At 36.1% G+C, this 27,511-nt stretch overlaps 1 protein-coding gene across 1 annotated transcript; it reads left to right on the top strand.

The window, feature by feature from the left end:
• The first annotated feature begins 47 nt into the window (after positions 1-47).
• edem2 (ER degradation enhancer, mannosidase alpha-like 2) lies at positions 48-27,511 on the top strand. The gene is made up of 11 exons (XM_053482968.1): positions 48-239; positions 4,337-4,447; positions 4,565-4,604; positions 4,702-4,807; positions 6,569-6,694; positions 13,910-14,121; positions 19,955-20,096; positions 20,217-20,341; positions 20,469-20,613; positions 24,922-25,043; positions 26,063-27,511. The coding sequence occupies exons 1-11, from the start codon at positions 145-147 to the stop codon at positions 26,513-26,515; spliced, it is 1,677 nt and encodes a 558-aa protein (XP_053338943.1). The 5' UTR covers positions 48-144; the 3' UTR covers positions 26,516-27,511.

A 27,511-nucleotide genomic window follows, 5' to 3' on the forward strand; every position in this document is an offset into this window, starting at 1 on the left:
TTATATGCCAGTTTTGGTTGTGAGCATGCGCGGTAAGTATACTTCCTGTATGAAGTGAGCCATAAAGATATATGTAGCGTCTTGTAATAAATTTACATTAAAATTATTATATTGCTGTTTTTTTTTCAAACATATTACAGCTTCATGCTTACTTTCCTGCTTAACGTCATTTTCTGCGCATCGTACTTGTCCCCGATCAGCAGCCATGACTTCACAAAGCGGGAAATGTCTCATTATAGGTAAAAACAACACTGCATACATACAACTGGTTAATGTTCGTTAGCTTTGTATCGTTATACCTAATTGGGTAATAAATAATGTACTTTATTCACAGCGAAGCAAATCACAACGTTGTTATTCGCTACACAGTGGAAATGTAGCTCGAACTGCTGCGTTCGTGTTACTACAGTAAGTTATGTGTGTTGAGCTTTTCCTTTTAAGCTACGTCGTTTGCACTAGTTCTATTTTTCATAATAGCTTTTTTTTGGTCACAGAAATTAGTTTTTTCCAGATTGTTTTTTAATGGACATAAAGCAAGTAAATGTTGCAACTTGTATTACAAGACTCCAAAGAAGTAAGAAAACACCCCTATGGCTATGTGTATAATGGTGCAAAGATGCCACAAGTCTATACGTTTCTGGTACAGTAAAATACTTTTCATTTATTATGAATTTAAACAGCAAACATACAGCTGTGGCCAAAGTTTTGAGAATGGCACAAATATTAATTTTGACAAAGGCTGCTGATAAATAAATAAATAGATTGATAGATAGATATTTAAATAGTTAGATAGATTAAGTACTTTATCAATTCTAAAGGGAAATTGTATCATTACAGCAGCGAGTTCACATATCATACAACAAATAAGCAACAAGCAAGAACTGTCATGAGGAAAAAGAAAATGTAAAACAATTTTAAAAATGTGTACAATTTAAGGTACATTAATGAACACTGTTTACAATTTAAGGTGCGTAAAAATTGTGTAAAACTTAAGGTGCAATAAAGAGGTCAAAATGCTGTCAGACAATATGAATGTGAAAATACTACTTATATGTACACATGCATAATGATTTTATATACAGGTGGAAACGGAAGTGTACATGAGCTGCACCAGCAAGTAGTAATGGAAAAAAACAGCGTGTATATAGCCAGCCAACACTGATAAAAGGGGAATCAATAAAGGAAGTGACCACAGTGCAATGAAGACAGAATGTACATAAGCCTATTTATTAAGATGTCAGAGAAGGAGATCCCTCCACCTCTAGCTTCTCACCCAGAATGTGGACTGTGCTTGGTGTAGACGTGGTCCTACTGAGATCCACCATCTCCTTGGTCTTAGTCACATTCAGGACAAGATGGTTCTTATCACACCAATTCACAAAACTGTTCACTAGGCCTCTGTGCTCTGTTTTCTGACCACCATTAACACACCCCACAACTGCAGAGTCATCTGAAAACTTGCAAATAACAGGTTTCTGAGTTGTACTGGAAGTCTGAAGTGTATAAAGTGAAAAGGGAAAGAAGAGAAGACTGAAACTAGCGATGCTCCGGGACTGCTGATTACTTTTTCTGACATACATCACCACAACCCTACAAACTCTACCTGTCAGATATATAGTTAGTGATGCAGAAGGTTGTGGAGGAGTCCCAAACAAACCTTCATAACTCCCAAATATTCAACCAATCTTTTCCATTTATACTGAAGTATAATTACAAACATTTCAGTAATTTCAGTAAGTAATGTAATTGCAGAGTTAACTCTTGTTTTTTAAGACATTGTCTGACAGCAGCTTATTCTTTGCAGAACCAATGCTTGACATTTGTCAGAATTTGTGGGGTTTTGTTTCAAGCAACCCCGCAAAAAATCTTTTGGCCATGCTGTCAAACTTATAAACAGTGGCAAATTGACCATAATTTTCTGAAAACATTGAATATAAAGACATCCAAAAAGGCACATGCATCATTTCAGTTGGAAACTTCTACTTTATAGCTTCCCAAAAAGGAAATTATTTTCTTACTGGCTTTTCATTTTGATTAATTAACATTAGCTAGAAATACAACTATGTTCATTGTACTGCTATATACAATGTTTTCTTGATAGTAATTGATGCATGACTTGACACTGTGAATTTATCCATACACTTTACATCTTACTATGCCAACTTGTTCCATTTGTTTTTACTGATTCCCTTGTATGATGTATGCTGCTTTTTTCCCCGATGATTATTGGATATTGTATATTCAAGAATGCATATTAATTTTACCTGGATTATGTTAATATTATTTCTTCCCCGAAAAAAAAAAAAAGGTTCATCCCTTAGCAGGGAACTAATGGTCATCTGAAAATGGTGCTGCGTAGAGATGGGATGTTTTTTTGTTTGTTTTGTGTGCATTTTTTTTTCCCCACTCCTTGGTCGTTTCATAGACTCCTTTCCCACTCCTTGGATTTCATAGACCCTTGTTTTTGAATTGATACAGCGGCAATATGATACACTTAAAAGTTTCGTGACAATTTGCAGTTCTGTAAATTATAATTAACTGGCTTTGAAAACTAGTCAATCACCATAGACCCCATGTTAAATTGTTACATTTAAACATTTGCAGCCTGGTACAAAACAGTTATGGTCTCCATAATTTTACAATACTGCAATAGATTTCCCATTCATGAGAACTGTACAAGGGCAATTTTGCATGTAACCCATCAGTTAGAATTACATTAAGCCTTAAAAATTATGCATATTTAGAGCCATCTGTCTGCTATGCATCAGATTAGCTAATCAGTTAACTGGATGTTTTTTAATGTTGTAGTTTAACTTACCTCAAAAAAATGAAGGAGTTGACATGGGATGATGTGTAAGGTATGGATGAAAAAATTTCATAAAATGCAAAGTAACATTAGCATATACATTAACGTTAGCCACCGGAGCATTTTATCTAAGCTAACTAGCTTATGGTAGCTGACATAAGTAGGCTAGTTCCAAAAATCAGTCAGGCTTTGTTTTGTTTCATCCATTTGCACACTTATGGATTAACCAGGATTCAGGCAGAGCCAGCTTTTGCCAAGATTAAAACTTTAAACTGCTCTTCAGACCTATTTTTCCTTTTAGTGTCATTACAGAGGTAATGGTATTACTACTACATTTTACATTTGAGCATTTGGCAGACGCTCTTATCCAGAGCGACTTACTTTTTTTTTTTTTTATCTCATTACACATCTGAGCAGTTGAGGGTTAAGGGCCTTGTCGAATGGCCTCCGAACCGTAGTCCAACCGTAACCACTGAGCTACCCCCCTGGTCTGCTACTACTTCTAATATAGAGGTTTCTTCCTTTAGAGTGCAATAGTCTTGAAGTTCTCTTTGCTCATGATAATTCCTTGCATTTATATCTCTTTGCTTTTGCAAGATGGGTCTTGGTCCTTTACTTTGGGGTATTTTTTCCTCCTAAGGAGTGAACTTGGTAAAATGTAATGTTTGTTGTATTACTGTAGGTGGATATTTTAGTTAGGTTTATTTATCTTTGGTTATGGTGTTCTGGCATCCCAAAACCATTTATAGTAGGCTCATCTATAAGTGAAGATATGTAATTTTGTACAAATTTGGCTTAAAGTCATCGAGACTTGAAACTTGATCAGTAGGTTTTACTCACCCTACTTAGCCGAAACAGACAAATGGTAACACTAGGTGCTGGGGTGTAACTGAATAAAAATGTTTCTTAATTTGAACATGATGAGATTTTGGGAGAAAAAGCATACATGAACATAAATGTGATAATAAATGAACATGACTACATATGCAGTCTATAGATGGAATATTTAGGTACAACAAAGAAGATTTTAAGAAATCTGGATGATCCATGTAAAAAAAAATGTTACTGGCCATTTGAGATTTGTTACATAATCAAAAAGTTACATAAGTCATTATTTTGGAGCTATTCATGCTGAAAGGATCCAGTATAATATGTTTTTATCTTCTAAACTATAATACCCACAGTTTAATATATTTGTCAATTTATAAAATATGAAATTATTGAATATGACCCACTATATTTCAGACTGAAACACAGCAGATCTTCTAAAGTTCACTATTTATTAGTATGTCATAGTTTGTTTTTGGCAGCTAGGGTTAACCAAACAAGCTTACTTTTTAAGATATTCTTTTAACTATAATTAAATTTGTATTAACTTAATTAGCCACAAACTGTTAAATGCCATTTTGTTTTACTGTTTGCTCTCATCAGTACTGATCTTCAGGTATGTTATTGTTCAGAGGTTAATGCATCTGTAATTAATTCTTAAAACTTTCAAGTGATTTGTTCTCTTACTGTTTCTCTCATCAGAGACAGAATAAAGTCCATGTTTTACCATGCCTACAACAACTACTTGGAGAATGCTTATCCATATGATGAGCTCCGACCATTGACATGTGACGGACAAGATACATGGGGCAGGTATAGACCTTTTTTTTTTTTTCTTTTTTTTTTTTACTGACAAGGCGATGTGTACATTGCGTGTGCTCTTATAATTAATACTGCAAATGTAATCCATGTTCTCTTTCAATGCCACAGTTTTTCACTTACTCTTATTGATGCCCTGGATACTTTACTGGTATGAATTTGTTTGCTATTTTTTTCATATAAATATATATATGTATATATATATATTTAAATGTATTTGTTGAGGCTTTGAATTATCATTGTGTCAGATACTGGGGAACCACACAGAATTTCAACGTGTGGCTGCACTTCTTCAGGACAATGTGAATTTTGACATTGATGTGAATGCTTCAGTTTTTGAGACTAACATACGAGGTGAGGATACAAAACAATTCAGCCCAAATGTGTTTTTTGGTCCCTTTTGAATGCTGCCTTGCCAATCTTTGCTAATTTTTCATAGGGCCTTATAATTTTTAACCTTAGAGTACACTGGGACAAGTTATAATTCAATGTGCCAAAAGAGCAAGCCTTTGATTTCTTTAATAAAATAGCAAAATAAGACATGAATCTGAAATTATTGACAATTGATCGTCCCAATCAGTCTATTAATGACTGCGATTTATAGCCAACAGCAGACAAGTGTTATTTAAATTATTTAAAGTTGTATTTAGATGTTGGGGTTGCTAAAACATTAAAGGTAAAGGTTATTTTAATGTCCTTATAAAGTCTGGTAATCTTAACATTTTTATGCATTATTGTTTAGTAACAGCTCATACTAGCTTAGTGGTTTAATTGGCGTTCCCACATTGCCTGCAGTGTGTATGAATGACAATCGGGTGTCGAGTTGTCAACCCGATCCCTTAAGTAACTGCCAAAGAAATTATAAATCTCCACTGTAGCCCGATGTGCCGAATGGCATGTGGATGGACCAAAACAGCTCATACACAGGGACCTGACCTTTGGGACAAACATTGGTTGTGAGTTGAGACTTAGAATGGATATTGTGACTGGTAGCTGATATAGTGTGAGAAGTTCTGGCTGTGCACCCAGTAGGGTTAAATGTAGAAACAGTTTTCATTATATGTTTTACAATAATTCATTATTAGACTGTGATCATTATCACAGTCTTCACATATTTTTCTTCACATATTTCACCATACCACAGAGTAGCGCATAATCTCATTGTCATTTGTTGTTTCTTACATGATGAAGTTCCATGTCTAAACATGGAATTACTGTGTAAAAACACAATAAGGAACTTACAAAAATGCCAGCTGTTAATGCAGAATATACTTTTTAAGTGTAATTTTTAGGTCTTTTTAGGTACGAAATTTGTTTTACCTAGATAACCTTGTAATTTTAAACATCAGGTAAATGACAGATTCAGAAGCCTAAAATTTTATGGAAGCTGCAAAAATATGAGGGGCATTTATCATCAATTATAGCTATAATTATTTGATTTCCTGTGCATTTCAAGTGATTAATTATGAAAAATTGCAATCAAAACACCCTATGTTGCATTTTTTTTTTTGTGCACCAGAGCAGCTGTTGTGTAGCGGAAACACTCTTGTGTATAATGCTGGTAACTGTGCGTTAACAATGCAATGTCTTTATACATGGCTAACTGGAACTATCCATATGCCTAACTGTTGTCACATTTTTGCATGGAATGAGGGTTAGGGAATTTGACCCTGATTATTTACATTGTTATCGTGCTTCTGGATGACAGACTTTACAGTTGGTGTGCAGAGTAGGACAGTTAATCACGACCACGATCTCTGGTAATACACTTACCTGCATCTCAATTTTGACTTGTTTTTGATTGACAGACTTGAAAAAAAATTACACTATAATAAAATTAAACTATTAAAGAAGCATTGTACTCCCATCACTACTTGCAACTCCCTTACAGCTCAGGTTGCCATAGTTCATACTATGTATCAATGATGATGTTTTTTTTGTCCTTTGTGCACAAAATCAGAAACTTCAATTAATGTTTGTTAATTTTTGCCATAATAAGGTTAGATATTATAATATATATAATAATAGATTTTTCTTAAAACTTTGGTCAGACTCATTTTATAAATTGTTAACATGTTTTACTTGCTCATGCTAATTTGAACTTGAATTTTTTAGTGGTCGGTGGTCTTCTCTCAGCTCATCTGTTATCCAAACATGCTGGGATTGCCGTAGAGGAGGGGTGGCCATGCTCTGGTCCTCTGCTACGATTGGCTGAAGATGCAGCACGCAAGCTTCTCCCAGGTGAGAAAAGTGCTAGTTTATGTTTAATAATAATAACAACAAATATGGCTGTAAGTAGCCATTAAAGGGGCCATGCATAATTTGACATCCTAGCAGTGGAAAAAGATCAGCAACCAGGAAGAAGATTTGCTCCCAGTGATGTATAGGAAAATTGAAGGGAAACCATCAAGCCATTGCTGAGATATTGCTTCCCTTATTGATTTTACCAGCCCCACCAAGGTTGCACTTCCCTTTTGGCTACTTGGCTGTCAAATTAATGTGTACGTATCAAAAATCTGTGGAACAAGTTTGTTTTTGTTGGTCTCTTAATAAAATATGATAGTTACTGAGCAAAACGTGTAAAATCTTGATGATAGTTCCCAAAGTTTTATTTCAACGATTCTAGCAATATAATTTCAACATACAGTGAGTGTAGAAAATAAACACCCCCTTTAAAATAATCCCAGTTATTTGCTTTGCAGCCTGAAGTAAAGATGGGGATAGTTTTTGTTTCATCCAGCTGTATTTACTCAGTGCTACTTTTAACATCCAAGTGAAAGCTGACACCAACATGTTAGGAAAAAACTGCAAAAATAACCAGTGAACATAATCATTAATTTTAAAAAGGATCACCATTTCCTAAAAATACTTGTAAACTTAATCAGATGAAGCAAATCTTTGCAGAACTGCTCAAATTTAGTTCAATTTGATGGTGAGCATTTGTGGGCTGCAGTCTTCAAGACTTTCCATAGATTTTCAATGGTGTTTAAGTCTGGGTTTTGACTAGGCCATGCAGGGACATTTACCTTTTTCTCCTACAACCATTGTGTGGTCAGTTTTGTTGTGTAGTTTGAGTTATTGTCATGTTAGAAGGTAAACATTCTTTGTATTGACAACATTCTGGCAGACAGCAGTAGATTTTCCTCAAGAATTTAATGGTATTTTGCTTCATCCATTGTGCTTTTCCAGTTCTCCATTTCTTGCTGCAGAGAAACACCCCAATAACAGTATATTACCACCTCTTTGCTTTACTGTATGACTGCTTTTGTTTGGATGTTAAGCTGTTTTGGATTTCTGTCAGACATATCAGTTGGTGTTGTGGCCAAATAATTACATTTTAGTCTCTTCTGACCACCTGTGTTTTTGCAAAGCTCAGTCATGCCTGCATGTATGTGTTCATTCTTAAAAATTGGCTTTTTTTTGCAACTCCCCCACACAGATCTGGCCATTGACGTGGAAATAAAATAAAGGCTCAGACTTTGGTTTCAGAAGATTACGACCTTTATTTATTATGCAATAACAGCCGGGAGAGACTGCAGAATCACACTGATCTCTGACTGCTCTTCCTTTAAATACTTTTCTATACAATGGAGCTTATTCAGTATACAGTGATGTCACAGCAACAGCTGGGTTTTCCTTAAATTTCCCCGTTCTATGTATATCTCAAATTCCTGGGCAAGCACATTCCAGGAGGCCTTATATGGTCAGCTTTTGCACGTAAGATTCCCCATTCTATGTATAGCTCAAATTCCTAGGCAAACACATCTCAGGCCTACTACAGCAAATGTCAATTATATTCCTTTAAAGTAAGTAAAATCACATAAAACCAAATCAAAATTTCTTCCATACTATTAAGAACACACGTTTTGAGAAAAGGAATTTTGCAAGCTGGCAAGCTGTGAAAATGCCATTCATAACCTGTAGGGGGCAGTCCTGTTTTAATCTAAAGTATTGTGTGTCTATTGAAGCTGAAAATGTGTTATCTATTTTAGGCGCCCATTGACAGAAGCCTATTGATTTCATAAACCTATTGAGCTCAAATTGTAAATACTGATATGTATTTGTTAGGAGTGTGATGATCAGATTTGTGACGATATCCTTGCGTTATTGGCATGATGGAGTGTGAGAGAGAAGTAAGGATAAATGATGCGCCTGCGACATTTAAATCGTTGGTGTGGCAACATTTTGGATTCCTTGTGGAAGTAAAAAACGATGAAAAAATAACAGACAAGACAAAGACAATTTGCAAACACTGTAAGAAATTAATACCGTCCACCTCTGCTAACACAAGCACTATGCAAAAACATTTAGAAAACAACCACAGCTTGTTACTAAAAGCTGCATCTGTGAAGAAAACGGAAAGCAATTAAGTTCGCATGCAAGGACAAACAACCATAACAAATGCCTTTTAAACTTCCACCATACAATGCAAGAGCCACGGCAATAACAAGAGACATCAGCGTTTTCACTGCAGCCGATAAGACCATTTTCTGTGGTGGAAAATCTGGGATTTCGGCGACTCATCCACACATTGAAACCAAAGTACGCCATCCCTAATTCTTAAAAAAAGAACATGACCATATCTTAGGCTGTTCTTTATAGGTCATTACCTCATTAATCAGGTCTTAGCTCTTTTTCCACGCTTAAAAAAATTTTGTTCATTGTTTTGCACTCTGAGTTTTAATACAGCACTGCTTTGATAGTTACACTAATTATGGTTAATTGCACGTAAAGGGATGTTTTTGTTGGTTATTATTTATTTTTATTTATACTATTTAATTTTACCTTGCAATTACCTGCCTGTCAGTTTATGACAAAATATTTCGCAGTGTTTACGTCTTATTGTTGCATATCATGAAAAGAAGTTTTATTTCATAAAGTTGATTTCAAAATGCACATGCATTTTTTGCATTTTGTGTTTTTCAGTTAAATAAAAGGCTATTTTTGCGATATGTTTAAACATTGAGAATTTCTTTAAAAAAATGTCTAAGCGTCTCGTCACACTCCTAGTATTTATTCTTTATTTTCTTCTCTCCTTCAATGATTATACTTTTTTGACTGTGCTTTCTCCATTCAGTATTATTATTAATATTAATAATAGTAATAGCTCCGGATTTATTATTATTATTATTATTATTATTATTATTGTTTTTGTAACGCAACCGCACGTGTGTGCAAAAAAGACGAAGTACAACAAACAATACAAAAATGTATGATCAATTAGCCCAAAACAATATTGTTTTATTTTGTTTATGCGCTTTAAATATACACTAAACAATAAACACTGCCTTTTAAAGTGAAAGTGAGTTGCGCATGCGTTTTGGTCAAAAGGCTGATAAAGGTGTGCCCAGATATGAGCAGATTTATCGATAAAACTGCAGACACACCCCAGCATACAGTAAATAAAAAGAAAAATATCAAATCCAACTATGAAGTCTAATTTAATTGCTATCATTAATATATTTAAAAAAAATCTATTTTATGTTTTGCTGGGGAAATACAAATTGGCCAGAGATGTCCGCTCTGTCTTGTTAATTCATCTAAAACCCCCCTACAGTATTTGCCAACAGCGCACACAGTTTGATAACTTCACACCTATCGTGAACGAAAGGTGAGAAGAGGTTCCACAGAATCTTCTGACACAATGCTTGCTCTGAAGGACTATACTCGGCAAGAATATAGAGAATAAGAATCATATTTATAATAATTCAATTTAATTAAATTTTATTTGTATAGCGATTTTAACAATTGTCATTGTCGCAAAGCAGCTTTACACAACCAAAAGAATTATTTAAGTTTGCATAGAATGTGAGTGTGCATAAATCAAAATGGTCACATAGTCCCTGGTGAGCAAGCCAAGGGTTACAGTGGCAAGGAAAAACTCCCTGATTATAATTGGAAAAAACCTCGAGAGGAACCCATCCTCATTTGGGTGAAACAAAAAGCAGGAATTGATCTGCATTCATACTGTGTGTTAGGTATGTTAGCCATTGATGTTAATTGATGTTAATATGGAGTCCAGGTAGTTATTGGAGACTCAGGTAGACTTTTAGGAAATTCCAGTCCTGAGCTATCGAGCAACTACAGCCAAGTCAAGTCCTCAGAGAAACAGCTGTCAACACCAGTCGAGGCCAGAACTGTCTTTATGGTAGAGTAAAACCGTCCCCAGACACCAGACTCATCCCAAAGAGACACACAGGGCATCCAAGTGACAAGATCTCCACCCAGAAGTGGGGTACCAGGATGGGTCGGACAGGTCCAGAGTCTGGATCACTGGCAGCTCAGGAACGACATGAGTAGCTCGACAGAGAGAGAGGGGGAGAAAGAACAGGAGAGGGGAGAACAGAAGAGAGCAGTCACATAATGTATAATGTGAATGTATATTTTGTGTAGAGTGCAAGAATCACCTCACCGTCAACAAACCTGAGTGATCAATGAGAGTGGGGAAGACATCATTTAAATATACCAGTTCACCTAACATCGACATCCATGAGTCCCTCAGATTTGCTCCTTTACCTAAGACAAATCTATTTATGAAAATGCTTGATTAAATAAATTGTTTTTTAGCCTAGACTTAAACACTGAGACTGAGTCCCAAACACTATTTGGAAGGCTATTCCATAACTTTGGGGCTTTGTAAGAAAAAGCTTTGCCCCCAGCTGTAGTCATAATACGCGGTACTGACTAGCAGCCTGCATCCTTTAATCGAAGTAGGCGTGGCGGATCGTAAGACACTAGCAGTTCACTCAGATACTGCGCCGCAAGACCATTTAATGCTTTATATGTCAAGATTAGTATTTTAAAATAAATTCAAAATTTCACAGGGAGCCAATGGAGTGAAGATAAAATAGGTGTGATGTGCTCGTCTCTTTTGGTTCTAGTAAGGACTCTCGCTGCTGCATTCTGGACTAGATGAAGCTTGTTTATGCACCTAGTTAAACAACCAGACAGTAAAGCATTACAGTAGTCCATTCTAGAGGTAATAAAAGCATGAAGTAGCTTTTCTGCATCGTTTAGCGACCATATATTTCTTATCTTTGCAATATTTTTGAGGTGAAGGAATGCTATCCTGGTAATATTATCTACAAGAGCTTCAAATAAAAGGCTGGAATCTATAATCACACCGAGGTCTTTTACTGTTGCACTTGATAGAACAGAAAGGCCATCTAAAGTTACAGTGTGATTTAAAATCTTAATTCTAGCTGTATGCGGTCCCATGACTAGAACTTCTGTCTTATCAGGATTAAGCAGAAGGAAGTTAATAAGCATCCAATCTCTTATGTCCTGCACACATTGCTCAACTTTAGTAAGCTGATTTTTCTCATCTGGTTTTGTTAAGACATATAACTGTGTGTTGTCAGCATAACAATGAAAACTAATACCATGCTTATGGATTGTTGCCCAGAGGAAACATGTTAAGGGAAAAAAAGCAGTGGGCCTAAAACTGAACCCTGTGGGACACCAAACTTCACTAGAGAACCTACAGCATAATTACCATTTAAATCTACATACTCATAACGATCGGTCAAGTAGGATCTGAGCCAGGAGAGGTCTGTTTTCTTAATTCCTACTACATTTTCTAATCTGTGAAAAAGAATACTATGATCAGTGGTATCAAAAGCTGATCAGAGGCCAATAGGAGGCCTTTTACTTCTTTAACGAGTGCTGTTTCTGTGCTGTGATGAGACCTAAATCCTGACTGATACAGTTCATGTATGCTATTTCTATGTAAATATGAGCATAGCCTCCCCGATACTATCTTTTCCAGAATCTTAGAGATAAAGGGGAGGTTTGATATTGGCCTGTAATTGCCTAAGCATGGCTCAGGTTCTGTATTATTTAGCGTTGCAGTGTTAAAGTGAAACAACTGATGCATGTGACTGCATTTATTCACGCTGGTACAACTGACATATAAAATATTCACCCAAACAAACCAAAAAAAAAATAGGGTCTACCTTACTTCTGTATACATTCGTATTTGTAAAGCTCAGAATCAAGTCACAAAATAACACAAAATAGACTAAAAAAAAGCGTCAGAGCTCTGTGATGGACACTGCACTATTATTTTAATACAATGAAATATCTTGAGGTGTTGTTTCAGTAATTCTCTTGCCTCATAATACCATTTGTTTTAAGTGCACCAGCCCTCTTTTCAGCAAAATACCCTTTCATCATCATTCTATTGCATTTTCTCTTTACAATAGGGATAGTGTTCACTTAATTAAAGACTTAAAGTATTTTTTTCTATACAGTATGTAGCACTGATAAATGTGGCCAAATATCTCAATTTTGACCTTCAAAATGCTTAATAAAATGAAATAAAATGCTACTTATTCAACCTATTTTATTAGCCCCAAATAACTCCCACAGTTCCTTGTCATTTGGAACATCTGCCAGTTTAGGAAGATTTTTTTTTTTTTTTAAGATATTAATAATATTTATGGTGACTATTTGTGTACACATTATCTTGCATAATCTTGCTAACTTGTACAATTGTGTTTAAAATAATAGCAGTCCAACACCAGTAACCAGATCAATAAAGAGAAATTATATTTCTTCATGGTAAATATTTTGCTTGTAGGTGTAGTGGATTAATAGAAAACCAACGGACCCAACAGTCATGATTGGATGCACCTGATTTTGTGTGATTTAATCATTTATTGGCGTGTTCAAAATAATAGCAGTGTGGAGGTCAATTGGAAAGGTAAATTATTCACCAGTAAGCAAGCAGCATCTTGGTTCCGGGCCCACAAGATTGACGTTATGGAGTGGCCAGCCCAATCCCCAGACCATAATCCAATAGAAAAGTTGTGGCCTGACAATAAAAATGCTGTTTCTGAGACAAAAAATGTTTCTTGGGCTGGAGTACCTGTTCAAAGGTGCCAGAAGTTGGTTGGTTCCATGCAGCACAGATGTAAAGCAGTTTTTAGAAACCATGGTTATACAACTGAATATTAGTTCAGAGATGCAAAAGAAAGAATAAACTTCAAGCATTTTTGTTTAAACTGTAAATTTATCACTTTGTAAAGATGAATGATGACACTGCTATTTTTTTTTAACAGACTAATATTTGTTTTTCTTCACTTTCTGTAAACTAATAATCCATTTAGCACATTTTTCTTCATGTTGTAATTGAGAGTAGGGTGTGCAGGGTGTCCAATGCATTTGTGTGATTTAAATTAAAAGTTATTATATGGATACGAAGCTTTACTCACTTTTTTCAATACACTGCTATTATTTTGAACAGAACTGACTGCATGCATGCATCCTTGTATGCAGACAAGAAGCATTCCATTCCATGTTTCATTGAGTTTTCACACTTAAGTAAGATTAACGTTAAGGTTTTCTTTTAATGTTTAATTAAGGACGTAGGCTGAATCATCTTTTTGTGTTTAATACAATTATTACTTTCGCAGTAACCCAATGCTAAACTCAAGACAACTATGTTTTGTCTAGCCTTCCACACACCCACTGGTATGCCCTATGGAACAGTCAACTTGCTGAGGGGTGTCAACCCCACTGAAACTCCCATTACCTGCACAGCTGGTGTGGGCACATTTATTCTGGAGTTTTCAACCCTGAGCCATCTTACTGGAGATCCTGTGTTTGAAGATGTGGCCCGAAAAGCTCTTGCTGCCCTCTGGAAAACCCGTTCAGATATTGGCCTGGTAAGAACCCTTCCTTTAGAGCAAAGTTTAGCAATATTTGGGTATCATAGACTGCTAGAATTCTCTTATTACACCAAATTCATCAAAGTTCATGCATTCCTGGTAGTTCAAACATTTTAAAAATACTATTTTTTATTATTATTAGTTTATATAATTGAGAAAGATATGACCTCAAGGTATGTATCCAGAAATGTGACATTTCTGTAAAAAAAAATGTGAACTGTGGCTGGAAGGTGAAATTTAAAGGGTGTTTTGACTTTAAAGGTTTCAACTGAGGTGCCACATATTCCAGAAACTGAAGTTAAACCTGGATTATCTGAATACCCTCTGTGACACTTGCATTATATGATCCACCAACATGTGCCTGTGTAGTTCATGATTTTTAATCTAGCCATATAATGGATTTGTGTAATATGACTTAACTGACAAAAAACATATGGCTTGGTTACTATTGCAATGTCATTTAAAGGTTACATTGTTTCTTAATTCTCTTGTTTTGTACTAAAAGTAACAGCAAAAATAGATAAAATGATTACTGCCTTTTTCCTTCAAAACTTCTGCTGAGTAATAAATAGCAAATAACTATTGTAATGATAAGATAAAACTTTATTGTCCCAAATATGAGGAAATGCACATAGTTACATCAGCGACAGAGAAGATGGGAGAAAAAAAAAAGAACATAATTTTTAAGACTATAAACAACAAATAGACTCTAGCCCAGGCATGAGTAAATGGTGGACTGCAATCCGGATCCGGACTGAGTAGCAGTTCTATCCGGACCCTGATCCTTTTTAGATAAATGAGAATAATTAAAATACTAGTGATCTAGCGCTTTTTCCCTTGAGGTGGGCAGGGCTATACACATCACTCAACAGAGCCAATCAGTGTAATAGTTTACTATGTACAGATAGAGTATATGGAAGACACAAACCAAAAGCACTTCTGTGGAAGAAGAAAGCAAAATCACTAAGTTCTAATCTCTTTCTAACGAGTCAGTTATAAATAGCTTTTATTTTAATGTCAAATCATTGTTTGTTGAGGCTTCAACACTGTTTTCCCTCCAAGTGAAGAGTAATAATATTCACGTATTCCATATGAAGTTAACACACATTTACAGTAAATACTGTAATTTGTGTGTGACTGATGAGGCATCAGTCACATGCAAAAGAAGAGATACTAATCAGAACAATGCTGAACAGATCAACGGTCTAATCTGCAGCAAAGTTTCTCACCAGCTGGAGCATTAAAGAGTGTGTGAGGGCAGTGACAGAGTATTATCCAAAGAGCGAAATACATGTCAGTATTCACAGTCACTTTAAAATATTTGCATCAACTTTAATCATGTAGCCTTTTTTTAAATTCATATTGTTGCTGGGATCCTCTTTCACTCATGCGAATATACTTTTATAAAAGTATTAAATCTTCAGCAGGATGTTCCCCTTGTGCAGACCAAGGCTAATGTACAGTAGGTAGACAACCAGACTGCCTATTACCACCATGCTTACCTCTGCAACAAAAACGACAGCGGCCAAAATAAATCAGTTGCATTTTAAAGTCATTCATGAAATGACCGTCAGGTGGCGCAAAGTCACATTTTCACTCGCCGCGGTTTTAAAATATAATTAAGTCATAAAAAAGTCAAAACAATATGTTGTATCGAAGAAATACTACAGTAATGGTAATTTCCATATCTGAGTACTTTATAAAACAAAGATGAACCAGAGCTATTAATATTTATTGTACAATAAAGAGTCAAAAAAACAAACATTGGTTAAATGTTGTTTAGAAGACGATCAAGTTCACTAGCTGATAATTTTATTTGTACAAAGAATGAACTGTTATATAGCCCATCACTGTTTGTATCTGTTTATTGTTATTTTAAAAAATACATTCAAAGACATCAAACTTTAGATATAGAAAATAAATAGGTAAAATAGACTTTTAGAATAAAACATTACAATAACTCAAAAAAAGACTCACTAAAAATGCTGTGTTGTTTCTGTAAACACATCGTTGGGTGGTTTATGCTGGTTCAGAATTCTGGGTTTTTCGGGTACTTTAAACACATTGTTGTGATGCTCATGTTGGGTCATGTCAATGGGATGTAGTGAGTTATTTACAAATGAACACCTGGTTGGGTTATTTTGACCCAACAAATGGGTTATTCTTTATTCTCTGGTTTCTCTAAACGGCAGCCTGCAAAATGTTTGAAATATCATTGTTATTGTGTCACAAATGTAGTTTTTTGGGATTTGAGCTTCAGCAAAACTCTTTAATGAATTAGTGATTTCTTTGGTTTCAGCTGTAGTGATGAAAGTAATTATGTAATCTTGTTGTCTCTGCAGCATTGGATGCGCATATAATTCACTTTTCATATGAATTACATGATGTAAAAAAAATTTCCATTAGTTTAAAAGCAGATATTTCGCTTTCTATAAGTATATATATTTTTTACACGTTTGTGAGGCGAGTATACACAGAGTTTCGGTTCATTTTCTGACGGGCTCAAGTTTACCGAAAACATTACAGAATAGCGCACCCTGTTTGCTTTCATTATTTTACAAAATCATATATTTTTTTTTCGTCAATGTGACGCCTAAAAATAGATGCAAGATTGTTTTTTATAGTCTCAATAAAAATGCTTTTCTAAATGTGGGCTATTGTTTACCTTCTCCTCTCTAAAGTTTTCCTGAGCGTGGAGGAATTTTGTTGTACTAAATAATACTTATGCAGTATAATTAGAGCCTGTTATTCCTATTTATCCTGGATTGTTGTTCTTTTAGTGCTACAGTGTGTGCTTTACAATGTCAGACAACATTCAAATGCAAATAATTCACCCCCCAAGGGGTGTTCTCACCTATACATTCAGAGAAACTGAAATGCACCCCTCAACACATTAAGACCATCTTGAATATGAGGGTCTTCTAAAGAACTGCAATGCTTCCGGCCTCTTTTGAAATCTGTGTAAATTTTATCTTCTGGATTCTAAATTCAGAAAATTGATATTGTTACTGTTTTTAATCCCTGTAATGAAGAAATGGATATTTTTCTTATCAGAACACAAATTTTATTGGTTGTAATCACTCTATACACAATCATTTTCTTTGGTATTTTTATAAAAAACTAAAATAAAAAACAAACAAAATATTCCATTTGTATTTTCTATTTGTAAAATAGCATAAAAAATCACAGGTTCTGTATAGAGTGATTAAAAACAATACAAGGCATGTTATCATGAGGAAACTTACCATCTCTTCCATTCCAGTGATTAAAAACGGGTACGATGTCAATTTTAGAATCCGCAGAAGCTCAGTGGTCCGAGCACAACCTCTTGCGGGCTAAGAAACGTGCATCTCGGTTTATTAATTTTACCCCCTTTTATTTGGGGTAATGTGACTGATGTGCCTAACTTTTTTAGCAGAGCTTCTGTTTTACTGAATAATCCATGACTTTTCATAAGTATGTAAGACCTAATGGCAACTCTCCGCTCACACAGACACACACCACACACACAAAAACAGAAAAAGCAGACCAAACTGCATCAGCACATACCTCATATTTGCTTTGCTTAAATTCGATGCAAATAAGAAACTATATTTAATTTAAATTCTAAATTTGTACTCTAATTTTAGTACTGTAATTTAATTTGTTTAATGTTTTAGTTGTATTTCATAAGGTTTTGCCAGGGGTGGAACTGCGCAACGGGGTTCTTATTAAAGTAAAATTACTGTAATTTTAGGACTGTGATTATGAATTTGTTTAATTACAATGTTCCGCTTGATTTCATCTGCAACAACGGGCAGCGCTAGACGGGCTACAGCTTATTAATCCTGGAGAGAATGAATGTCGGTCTATAGTTATATATCGCCACTCAGCGGTAAAAAGCCAGCAAACGCACAAACCCAAATGCTGTCATCGTGAGGCGCGGCGGTAAAAGTAGAATACCGCTTGTCTACCATCTATATGCACAGGAAGGGAACTGTGCATGGCGTGGCTAAGGTCCGAACAGGCTCTTTCACTCTTGCGCTCTTTGCCGAGATTTGTAAAAGTTCTTTAAACATTCGAAGCTCCGACTCTTTCTTGCTCCTTAGGCATCACCCTCGTGCTCGAGTGCTGCTCCACCAAGTTATCGAATCATCCGCTCTTTAAGAACCAAAACAAAACTTTGTGCCAGAACTCCAAAGTCTTGTAACGAAAAAACCCTCAGAAGAAGTTCCAGAGTGTCGCCTTCGGTAACCAAGCAAGTAATCTGTTTCCCTGAAAGACCTCATCCCAACAACAGCTCACCAACCAATCAGCAACACCGTGATTCCCTTTCGCTTAAGGTGAACCACCGAGAAGACCCACAAAACTTTGTGCAAGTAAAACAAACAAAGCTTCATAATATGCTAAAAATTGGTGCGCAATCCAAAACTAAACAGTTTCTGCAGTTTGCTGCAGCATTAGACCATTAATTATGTCCAGAATCATAGGCTATAATAAACAGGCTGTCTATTCATCACCTTCATGTGGCACTGTGCAGCCACAGTGCGGAGTTAAGCGATCAAAGACAAAAAGGTAAGATCACTTGCAATAGCAGAATTAAAAGTATTTTGATCGCCGGCTGATTGATCTTACACCTTTACATGCTGTAGGTTAGAAATGGCTGGACCATGTGTTAGTGAAGTTTTATCTGCCCTTAGGAAGTCCAGCTTCCTAAAAATCTGAGATATCAGAAGAAAAAAAAAATCACTGTGCAGTATGGCTGAAACGATTCCTCGATTAACTTGAGTAATTCGATTACAAAAAATTATTGAGGCAAAATCTTCTGCCTCAAAGCTTCTTTTAATTAATTAAAAAAAAACATACACACACTTAAATACTCATTCACATAATATGGGCAAGTGGGGAACGCTAATTAACCTAATCTACATGTCCTGTGGGAGGAAACCAGAGTACCCGGAAGAAACCCACTACCCTGAGGGTACTAGGTGACAGTGCTAAAAACTAAGCACCGTGCCGCAGAGTGCAAAGGTATTACAAAGAAAATTAGCTAAAATAAACACTAACCACTGACATAAATAAACACATCTGATGTTACAAGAGCAGTAATTACATAAACTTAATATTAAGATTTATTTCCAGCATTTGTTACATAAAGACAATTTTTCTGTTAAACACAATGAATTTGAAATCCCTGTAACAAAAGGCTACAACATATGTGGGTGCCATGACATGACACAGTTTTATTGGGGGCTGTTGTGCCAGAAGAGCTTGCACAGACTTAGACGGACAGGGTTATTCTACAGGGATGATAATAATGGCCTTAAGGCATGTGGCTACAACAGGTCCTGGAAATGGTAATGTGTACATATGTATATAGGTAATATAAGGTATTGTCTTGAAATCAGTTTGGAGCATCCTATATGGTGGGATTTGATTTAATAGAGATGCAGTTTAAGTAGGAGAAATCAGGCAGATTCCACAATGTACACACAAGTAATATTTGTGTAAACAAGATCTTTGGAATGCCTACATATTTATTATAAATAATAAATAATTATTTAATACAAATTATTTAATCTCTGTGGTATTAACATTGACATTATACAGTATACATGTTTTTTAAAAATCTGTGTTAAATAATGTATAATCTTTTACTTATTGCTGTGCTTGACTGCCCACTGAATGATAAGTTTTATTTATTTAATTTGGTAATTAGCAAGATTTTCTGGTGCGATTTGTATCTGTTTGATGTCTTTTGATTATTTTAATGAGTTAACGTGTACATACTTTTGCTTTAAAAAGTTGAGGGTTAATCCTTACAACAAATAAAGAATACACTTCCTTTCAGGTCGGGAACCACATAGATGTCATTACATCAAAATGGGTTGCTCAAGATGCGGGTATTGGAGCAGGGATTGATTCATACTTTGAGTATTTGTTAAAGGGTGCAATCCTGCTACAAGACGAGGAACTTCTGAACATGTTTCATGGTATGGACACATGGTACTTTTTATGATTTGATATTTTTGCTACATGTAATTGGTAAAGCATATCACTTTACTTAACACAAGTACTTTTTGTTCTTTCACCTAAAATATTTTGCATTGCAGAGTTTAAGGAGTCAATAAAGAACTATACTAAGTTTGATGATTGGTACTTATGGGTGCAAATGCATAAAGGTACTGTTTCTATGCCTATATTTCAATCTCTGGAGGCATTCTGGCCGGGTCTACAGGTGAGAGCACATATAGTGTTCCCTATATAAGGATATTACTTCTTTTTTGCCTTAATTTTACATCATTCAACAATCCCTTTGTGTATTTTTAAACCAAGTGCGCATTTTTTTTTTATATAAATTTTAGAGTCTTGTAGGGGATATTGAGAGTGCGACAAGGACCTTCCATAACTACGGTACAGTGTGGCGCCAGTTTGGTGGGCTTCCAGAGTTCTACAGTATTCCTCAGGGCTATACTGTGGACAAAAGAGAAGGATATCCTCTACGACCAGGTACTTGAATATTATAGCAGAAATCACAAGACACCAACAAGACAGGGGAAAATGTGTGACTGTTTTTCAGGACTTTTAATTGCTATGAAGTCTGATATTCCATTAATACATTTTTTAAGTGCATTATTTAGATACTAAAATGACCTTTATGGGTAGGAGCTAGGATGATTACTCCCCACTTAAGAAAAAGCTGTCCTCATACCTTTATTTTTATTAATGTGTTTGTTTCACACTATTTTATGTCACTGAAAGACTGCAGCAGTTTGTGCTGCTAAGCAGTGTTTCCATATGGGTTCTGGAAAACACTTAAACGCTTTCTGTTCTACCAAGCCCAGTACATCCTTGGTTAATTTTTAGAGGGATTACAATACTTCACTATACAGTGGAGCCTCGGATTGTGAGTGATACTTGGTTTACAAGTACCAAGTATCATGTAGCACGCATACACTTCTTGTTTTGATGCCGAGCGTCACATGATCACAACTGAGCCAATAGGTTTTCTCTTGTTCGTGCTGCAGAATTCTGGGTAATCGTCTCCCTTGCTCGGTCATAGTGCACGTCTCTCACTTATAGTAAACAGTATGCAAGAATGCTAATTATAGATACAACACTGTGACCACTTGTGTGCGCGTGAAGCATCTTTTATTTTGTGTGTGTTTGTGTGTGTAAGTCATCCTTTCACGTGTGCTTGTACTGTTTATTATAAAACACATGTGTGTAAAGCAAAAGCAAGTGTCATTAAAGAGGTTAAAGATCCATTTTCTCTTCCTCTCTGTCAGTCTGCATTGATTCCGTTAGTGTGGTCATCATTAGACACTGTGCCCCCCCTTCTCTTCTCATTTTCACATGCATGTGTGTGTGTGTGTGTGTGTGTGTGTATGTATGTGTGTGTGTGTGTGTGTGTGTGTATGTATGTATGTGTGTGTGTGTGTGAGAGAAGATGAGGGGAAGGGGTACTCTGTCCAATGACACGCACACACAGATTAATGGAGTCAGTGCAGGCTGACTTTTGCTTTACGCCGTGCACACATGTGTGTTATAACACGTGCATGTGAAAGGATGACTTTTACACACACACACACACACATACATGCACAAAATAAATCATGATCATGTAACGTCAAAACAAGAAGCGCATGCATGCCACATGATACTCGATGATTGGTACTTGGTAAATCAAGCCACGCTCGTCAAAATCAAGTCAAAATGTATTAAATATTTTTGCTCATCTTGCGGAATGCTCGCAAACCGGGTTACTCGTAAATCGAGGTTTAGTGCTTTTAATAGTGTTCACAAATCAACTTTACAGAAAATATCTAGGAACCCACTTTATTAAATTGTCTCGATCAGCAGGCGACGGTGGCAAGGAAAAACTTCTTGAGGTGGCAGTAAGTTGTTGGCAAACTTTAAGAGGATCCAGACTCAGCAGAGAATCTATAATTTTTCGGGTGATATCGAATAGCTGGGATTAATTGCCATTTTACTGCAATTTTAAGCCTGGAGGTTTAGTACAACAGGAAGGATGTTTAAGTTAATATTGATTTCACTTTTGTTGGTGGAGGCTTGTGGAAATTTTGTTCATTTATTCATTCATCTATACCACTCTATCCTGCATGCATGCACCCACATGCACATACAGACATACTAGGAACAATTTGGGAGGAAACCAGAGTATCCGGAGAAACCCTCGGGGAGAACATGCAAACTCGATGCATACAGACCCGAGGCAGGAATCAAAACTGTACCCTGGAGGTGCAAGGCACCAGTGCTATCCACTATACCACTGTCCTGTCTCTGCACCTTATGCCTAACACAAAAATATTCACAGAACACTTGGCTAAATAAATATGTTTTCAGCTAAGACTTAAACATTGAGTCCCGAACATTAATTGGAAAGCTATTTCATAATTTTGTGGTTTCGTAAGAAAAGGTTTTGCCCCTGCTGTAGTTTACATAATACAAGGTACTGATAAGTAGCCTGCATCCCTTGATTGAAGTAGGTACAATACTTCCAGCTGCATGTGGTCCTACTTAAAAGTACAGTGGAACATCGAATTACGAGCATAATTCGTTCCGGAAGTGGGCTCGTATTCCAAAACGCTTGTAAACCAAATTTAATTTTCCCATAAGAAATAATGGAAACTTAAATTATTCGTTTTACAGCCCAAAAAAATAAATACATAAAAAGAATTAACACAAAATATTAAGTAAAAATAAAACAAATTAACCTGCACGTTACCTTTCAAAAAAGTTAAAAATAAATCCCGGCAGATAAGCGTTTCCCTTTGTGCATGCAGGCGCTGTGTATGTGTGTGTGTGTGTGTGTGAGGCTAGAGTAAGTGGAGACTCTTGCTTTCAGCCCCTCCTGTCTCTCTTTCCTCATCTTACACATTAAAACTTTCTTCTCTCGTTTAAACACACTCACATTAACGGAAAGACTGTTGTTCTGTTCTAATTATTAAAAAAAACTACTGAAGAACAAAACTCAGGCTCAATATCCTAACTTAAATCTCACATTCGCGTTCACACACAGCGGACTGCATTACCCACAATGCATCTCCCGCAGTGGACTACACTTCCGTAAACAGAGGTCGTAAATCAACGTCTCCTTCCCGCTACACTGTTTTATCTAAAAAGCAATAAACATCGCTAAAGACACTCGTGTGAGCGCATACTAACAGAATCACTGCTGTAAAGTAAAACAAACAAACAAATGACCCAGTACCTTACCTCTGAAAAGATTTGCGACAGAGTTTCTCCGGAGAGCAGAGTGTGTGTCTCTTGTCTTCATTTCTGTGCGCGCCTGTGTGTTTGTGAATGAAGGTTTCACACACACACACACACACACAGCCGGCACAGTGTCTAATTACGCTCGCGCGCGCACACACACGCGCCCCGATGAAGAAGTAGTCACAGTGTTATAGTAAACAGTACACGCGTGCACAGATGTTGATTATACCAGTAAGAGACGAGCACTAAGTCCCAGCAGGGGAGATGAATACCCGCAGCGCAAGAGAGAGAAAAACCGTTGGCCTAGTTGTGATGACGTGACGCTCGGGGTCAAAACAAGAAGCGCATGCGTTATACATGATACTCGGAGCTCGTAAACCACGACAACGCTCGTTTTTTAAGTCAAAATTTATTAAAAATCTTTGCTCGTCTTCCGGAACACTCGTAAACCGCGTTACTCGTAATCCGAGGTTCCACTGTACTTCTGTCTTGTCAGGAATATATATACAGGTGCTTCTCAATAAATTGATATAAATATCATTATATAGTTTTACTACACACAAAAGGTCATTGCTAAAGAAGCTGTCTGTTCACAGAATGCTGTATCCAAGCACATTAATGGAAAGTTAAATGAAAGGGAAAAATGTGATAGAAAAAGTTCAAGTTCAAGTTCAAGTAGGCTTTATTGTCACTTCAACCATATACAGTTAGTACACAGTGAAACGAAACAACGTTCCTCCAGGACCAAGGTGCTACATGCAACATACACTTACAACATAAATTAACAAAGAAGCTAAACTAGCTAGCTAGGAGGCCTAGTTAGCTGGCTAGCAGAGACAAGACAGATATTCCTAACATAAATTACAACATAAATTAAATTAACAAAAAAAAAAGTACACAGCCTTAATAAAAAGTAAAGAAGCACTGTATCCAATCACATTAGTGGAAAATTGAATGGAAGGGAAAAATGTGGTAGAAAAAGGTGCACAAGCAATAGGGATAACAGCCTTGAGAGAATTGTGAAACTAAGCACATTCAAAAATTTGCAGAGATTTATAAGGAGTGGACTGCAGCTGGAGTCAGTGCTTCAAGAGCCATCATGCACAGATCTGTCTTGGAAATGGGCTACAACTGTTGCATTTCTTATGTCAAACCACTCACTCTCTTAAACCAGAGACGACATCAGAGGCATTTGGAAATTAAGATCCCAGAGTTTGGAGGATAAAAGGAAAGACACAGAATCCAAGTTGCTTGAGGTCCAATGTAAAGTTTGCACAATCAGTGGTGGTTTGAGGAGCCATGTTATTTGCAGTTGTTGTTTCACTGTTTTTCTATCAGGTCCAAGGTCAGCACAGCTGTCCACCAGGATGTTTTAGAGCATTGCATGCTTCCCTCTGCTAACCAACTTCATGGACATGCTTATTTCATTTACTAATACCTGGTTTAAGGACCACAGTATCCATGTCCTTCATTGGCCAGATTATGTACTTGATATAATTTGTTACACCTATTAAGGCTGTGTACTGTATATAACTACTTAGGATAACAGTGAATGATTGCTTTCCTTTTTTTCCACAGAGTTGATAGAGAGTGCCATGTACCTCTACAAGGCCACAGGTAACCCAGCATTTCTGCAGCTAGGCCGGGATGCAGTAGAGTCGATAGAAAAGATAAGCCATGTTAAATGTGGATTTGCAAGTGTGAGTACTTGAATACTAATTTTCTCCTCACAAGTTACATTTGACAGACATTTTATATCTTAATCATAATTAAGAGACATAATTAAGTTACATTAAGTCCACTGCTAAGGTTTCCGTGTCCAGACAACTCCCTTTAAATGAAAAGGTATTTAATTTCCAGATAAACAGACACCCATTGGTGGTCCATGGCATCCCAGACATAACGTTCTTGCATATTATATTATATTATATTATATTATATTATATTATATTATATTATATTATATTACATTACATTATATTATATTATAAATATTAATTTCTTTTAATTTTGATGATTATGGCATTAAGCTAATAAAAACCTACAATTCAGGATCTCAGAAGATTAGACTATTTTGAAAAAGTTGGAGACTCATGGTGTCACACTAATCAGCTAATTAACTCAAAACAACCTTCAAAGCCTTTCTGAGCCTTTAAATGGTATCTCAGTCTAGTTCAGTAGGCTACACAATCATGGAAAAGACTGCCAGGGTGACAGTTTTCCAGAAGACTATCATGACTCCCTGCACATGGAGGGTAAGACACAAAAGGTTGAATGGAAGAAAAAAAATGTGGTAGAAAATGGTACACGAGCAACAGAAATTACCACAGCCTTGGTGAAGTAAAGCACATTCAAGAATTTGGGGGAGATTCACAAGGAGTGAACTGCAGCTGGAGACAGTGCTTTAAGAGCCACCATGCACTGATACAATTGCATTCTGATAGGTGTATTATTCATAGGCATATTGTGAAAAAAGGGACTATGTATGTTAGGTAGCAGATAATATATCATGTTTAATACTGTCTTAAATTATCACTACTTTAGGGGTGTTTTTCAGTGAGTGATCCAGGGACTGTTAATGGTAGTCATTTTACATTTTGATGTTTGTTAATTCGACACAAAGTTGGTAGTAATTATGGAGTTGACAGTATTTGCCCTCTTTTGTCTTCTTTCACCTTTGAAATTCTTTGTTTTTTATTCAATTTGTGTGTTTCCAAAGGTGAAGGACGTAAGAGACCACAAACTGGACAACCGGATGGAGTCATTTTTCTTGGCTGAAACTATAAAGTATCTTTACCTGCTGTTCGATCCTGACAACTTTATTCACAATACAGGCACAACATTTGAGCTGGGCGGGGCACATGGTGACTGCATTTTGGGGGCAGGGGGTTATATCTTTAATACAGAGGCACATCCACTTGATCCTGCTGCTCTTCATTGCTGCAGCAAAGACCAAGATGAGCATTTGGAGTTACAAGACATCCTCCTGAGCTTAACAGAGCCTCATAAGCCTTCAATGGACTGGTCAGAAGAGGCTCTGGTAGACAGAAATTCAGAAAGAATAACTTTAAGTGCTAAAGATAAAAGAAAGGCATTTCACCTCTCCTGCCCAATGGAAAGTTTCAGTGCTCGATTTGCAGTTATGGGTCAAGTCTTTTCTGACAGCACATAAGCAGAATTTTTTTTGTATCATGCAGTGAGGCCCAAAAGTCTAGATCCATAGGCATTTTTTCTTATATGAAGTTGGATATTTTTCTTTTTATTTCAGACACAAGATGGCTTTAAAACTAAAAGTAGAAGATTTATAATAATTAATTATTTGAAATAAAACATGCTTATGGGTCCAGACTTTTGGTTCTTCCTGTATATTCACAAAAAATATGACATTATCCATTCTTATTTGTTTCTAAGACTAAATAAAATTGAGGAATGAAAATGTGCAAAAAATGTCATAAAAATAAACAAGGCCAGCAAGTCATGACATGATTTTCTAAAGTCATTTTCTGTAATCCTATGTTGCCTTGCCCATTTAAAGGATTTTCCTTTGTAGCTCTTTTATTTTATCTTGTGATATGTAAGCTTAAATTGTGATATAAGATGTGTATGGGTAATTGATGAATCCATAGCTAGAACCAAACGATATAATGTACTGTTGCTGAATTATATCTATGTTGATGATTTTAGTCCAACTCGGTTGATGTGCATGAATGAGATTTGAATTATGGTTACACAGACCTAATGGGCAAATGCTGCAAATGGCATTGTAAATTTGCATAAAACCTGTAGGAAACCAAGAAAAACAGAAATCTGTCAAGATCAAGTTTATTCCAGAAAGATAATATAGATGCCTGGCCAGTAAAATAAATAAATGATTGGGCAACAAACGAGGATATACAAAGTAGAACAAAGAAAACACAATTTTTTTCTTAATAACAGCATAATAGCTGCGAAATGTATGAATCTGAGCAAGATCTGTGGTGCTGTAAGAGCAATGTTGGATTTATTATCTATGACATTCTAACCCTAACCCTAGCTGCATCTTCGCTATTATTAAAAAAAAGTAAAGTAGCAGTCACCTGCTGATATGGCATAAGAAATGTTCGTTAATGGACCAGTTGCATACCGCACACAATGTGTTACAAGTTTAGGTATTAAATTTTTATTTAAA

This window comes from Clarias gariepinus, chromosome 22, assembly GCF_024256425.1.
Source record: "Clarias gariepinus isolate MV-2021 ecotype Netherlands chromosome 22, CGAR_prim_01v2, whole genome shotgun sequence".
Taxonomy (NCBI): domain Eukaryota; kingdom Metazoa; phylum Chordata; class Actinopteri; order Siluriformes; family Clariidae; genus Clarias; species Clarias gariepinus.

What these genes read in the sequence shown, in the direction of transcription:
- edem2 (XM_053482968.1), top strand. Translation starts at nt 145, where the DNA reads ATGCTTACTTTCCTGCTTAACGTCATTTTCTGCGCATCGTACTTGTCC. An exon ending in TTTTGAGACTAACATACGAG is followed by an intron (nt 4,808 to 6,568) that starts GTGAGGATACAA and finishes TGAATTTTTTAG; the next exon opens with TGGTCGGTGGTCTTCTCTCA. An exon ending in AGGATATCCTCTACGACCAG is followed by an intron (nt 20,614 to 24,921) that starts GTACTTGAATAT and finishes TTTTTTCCACAG; the next exon opens with AGTTGATAGAGAGTGCCATG.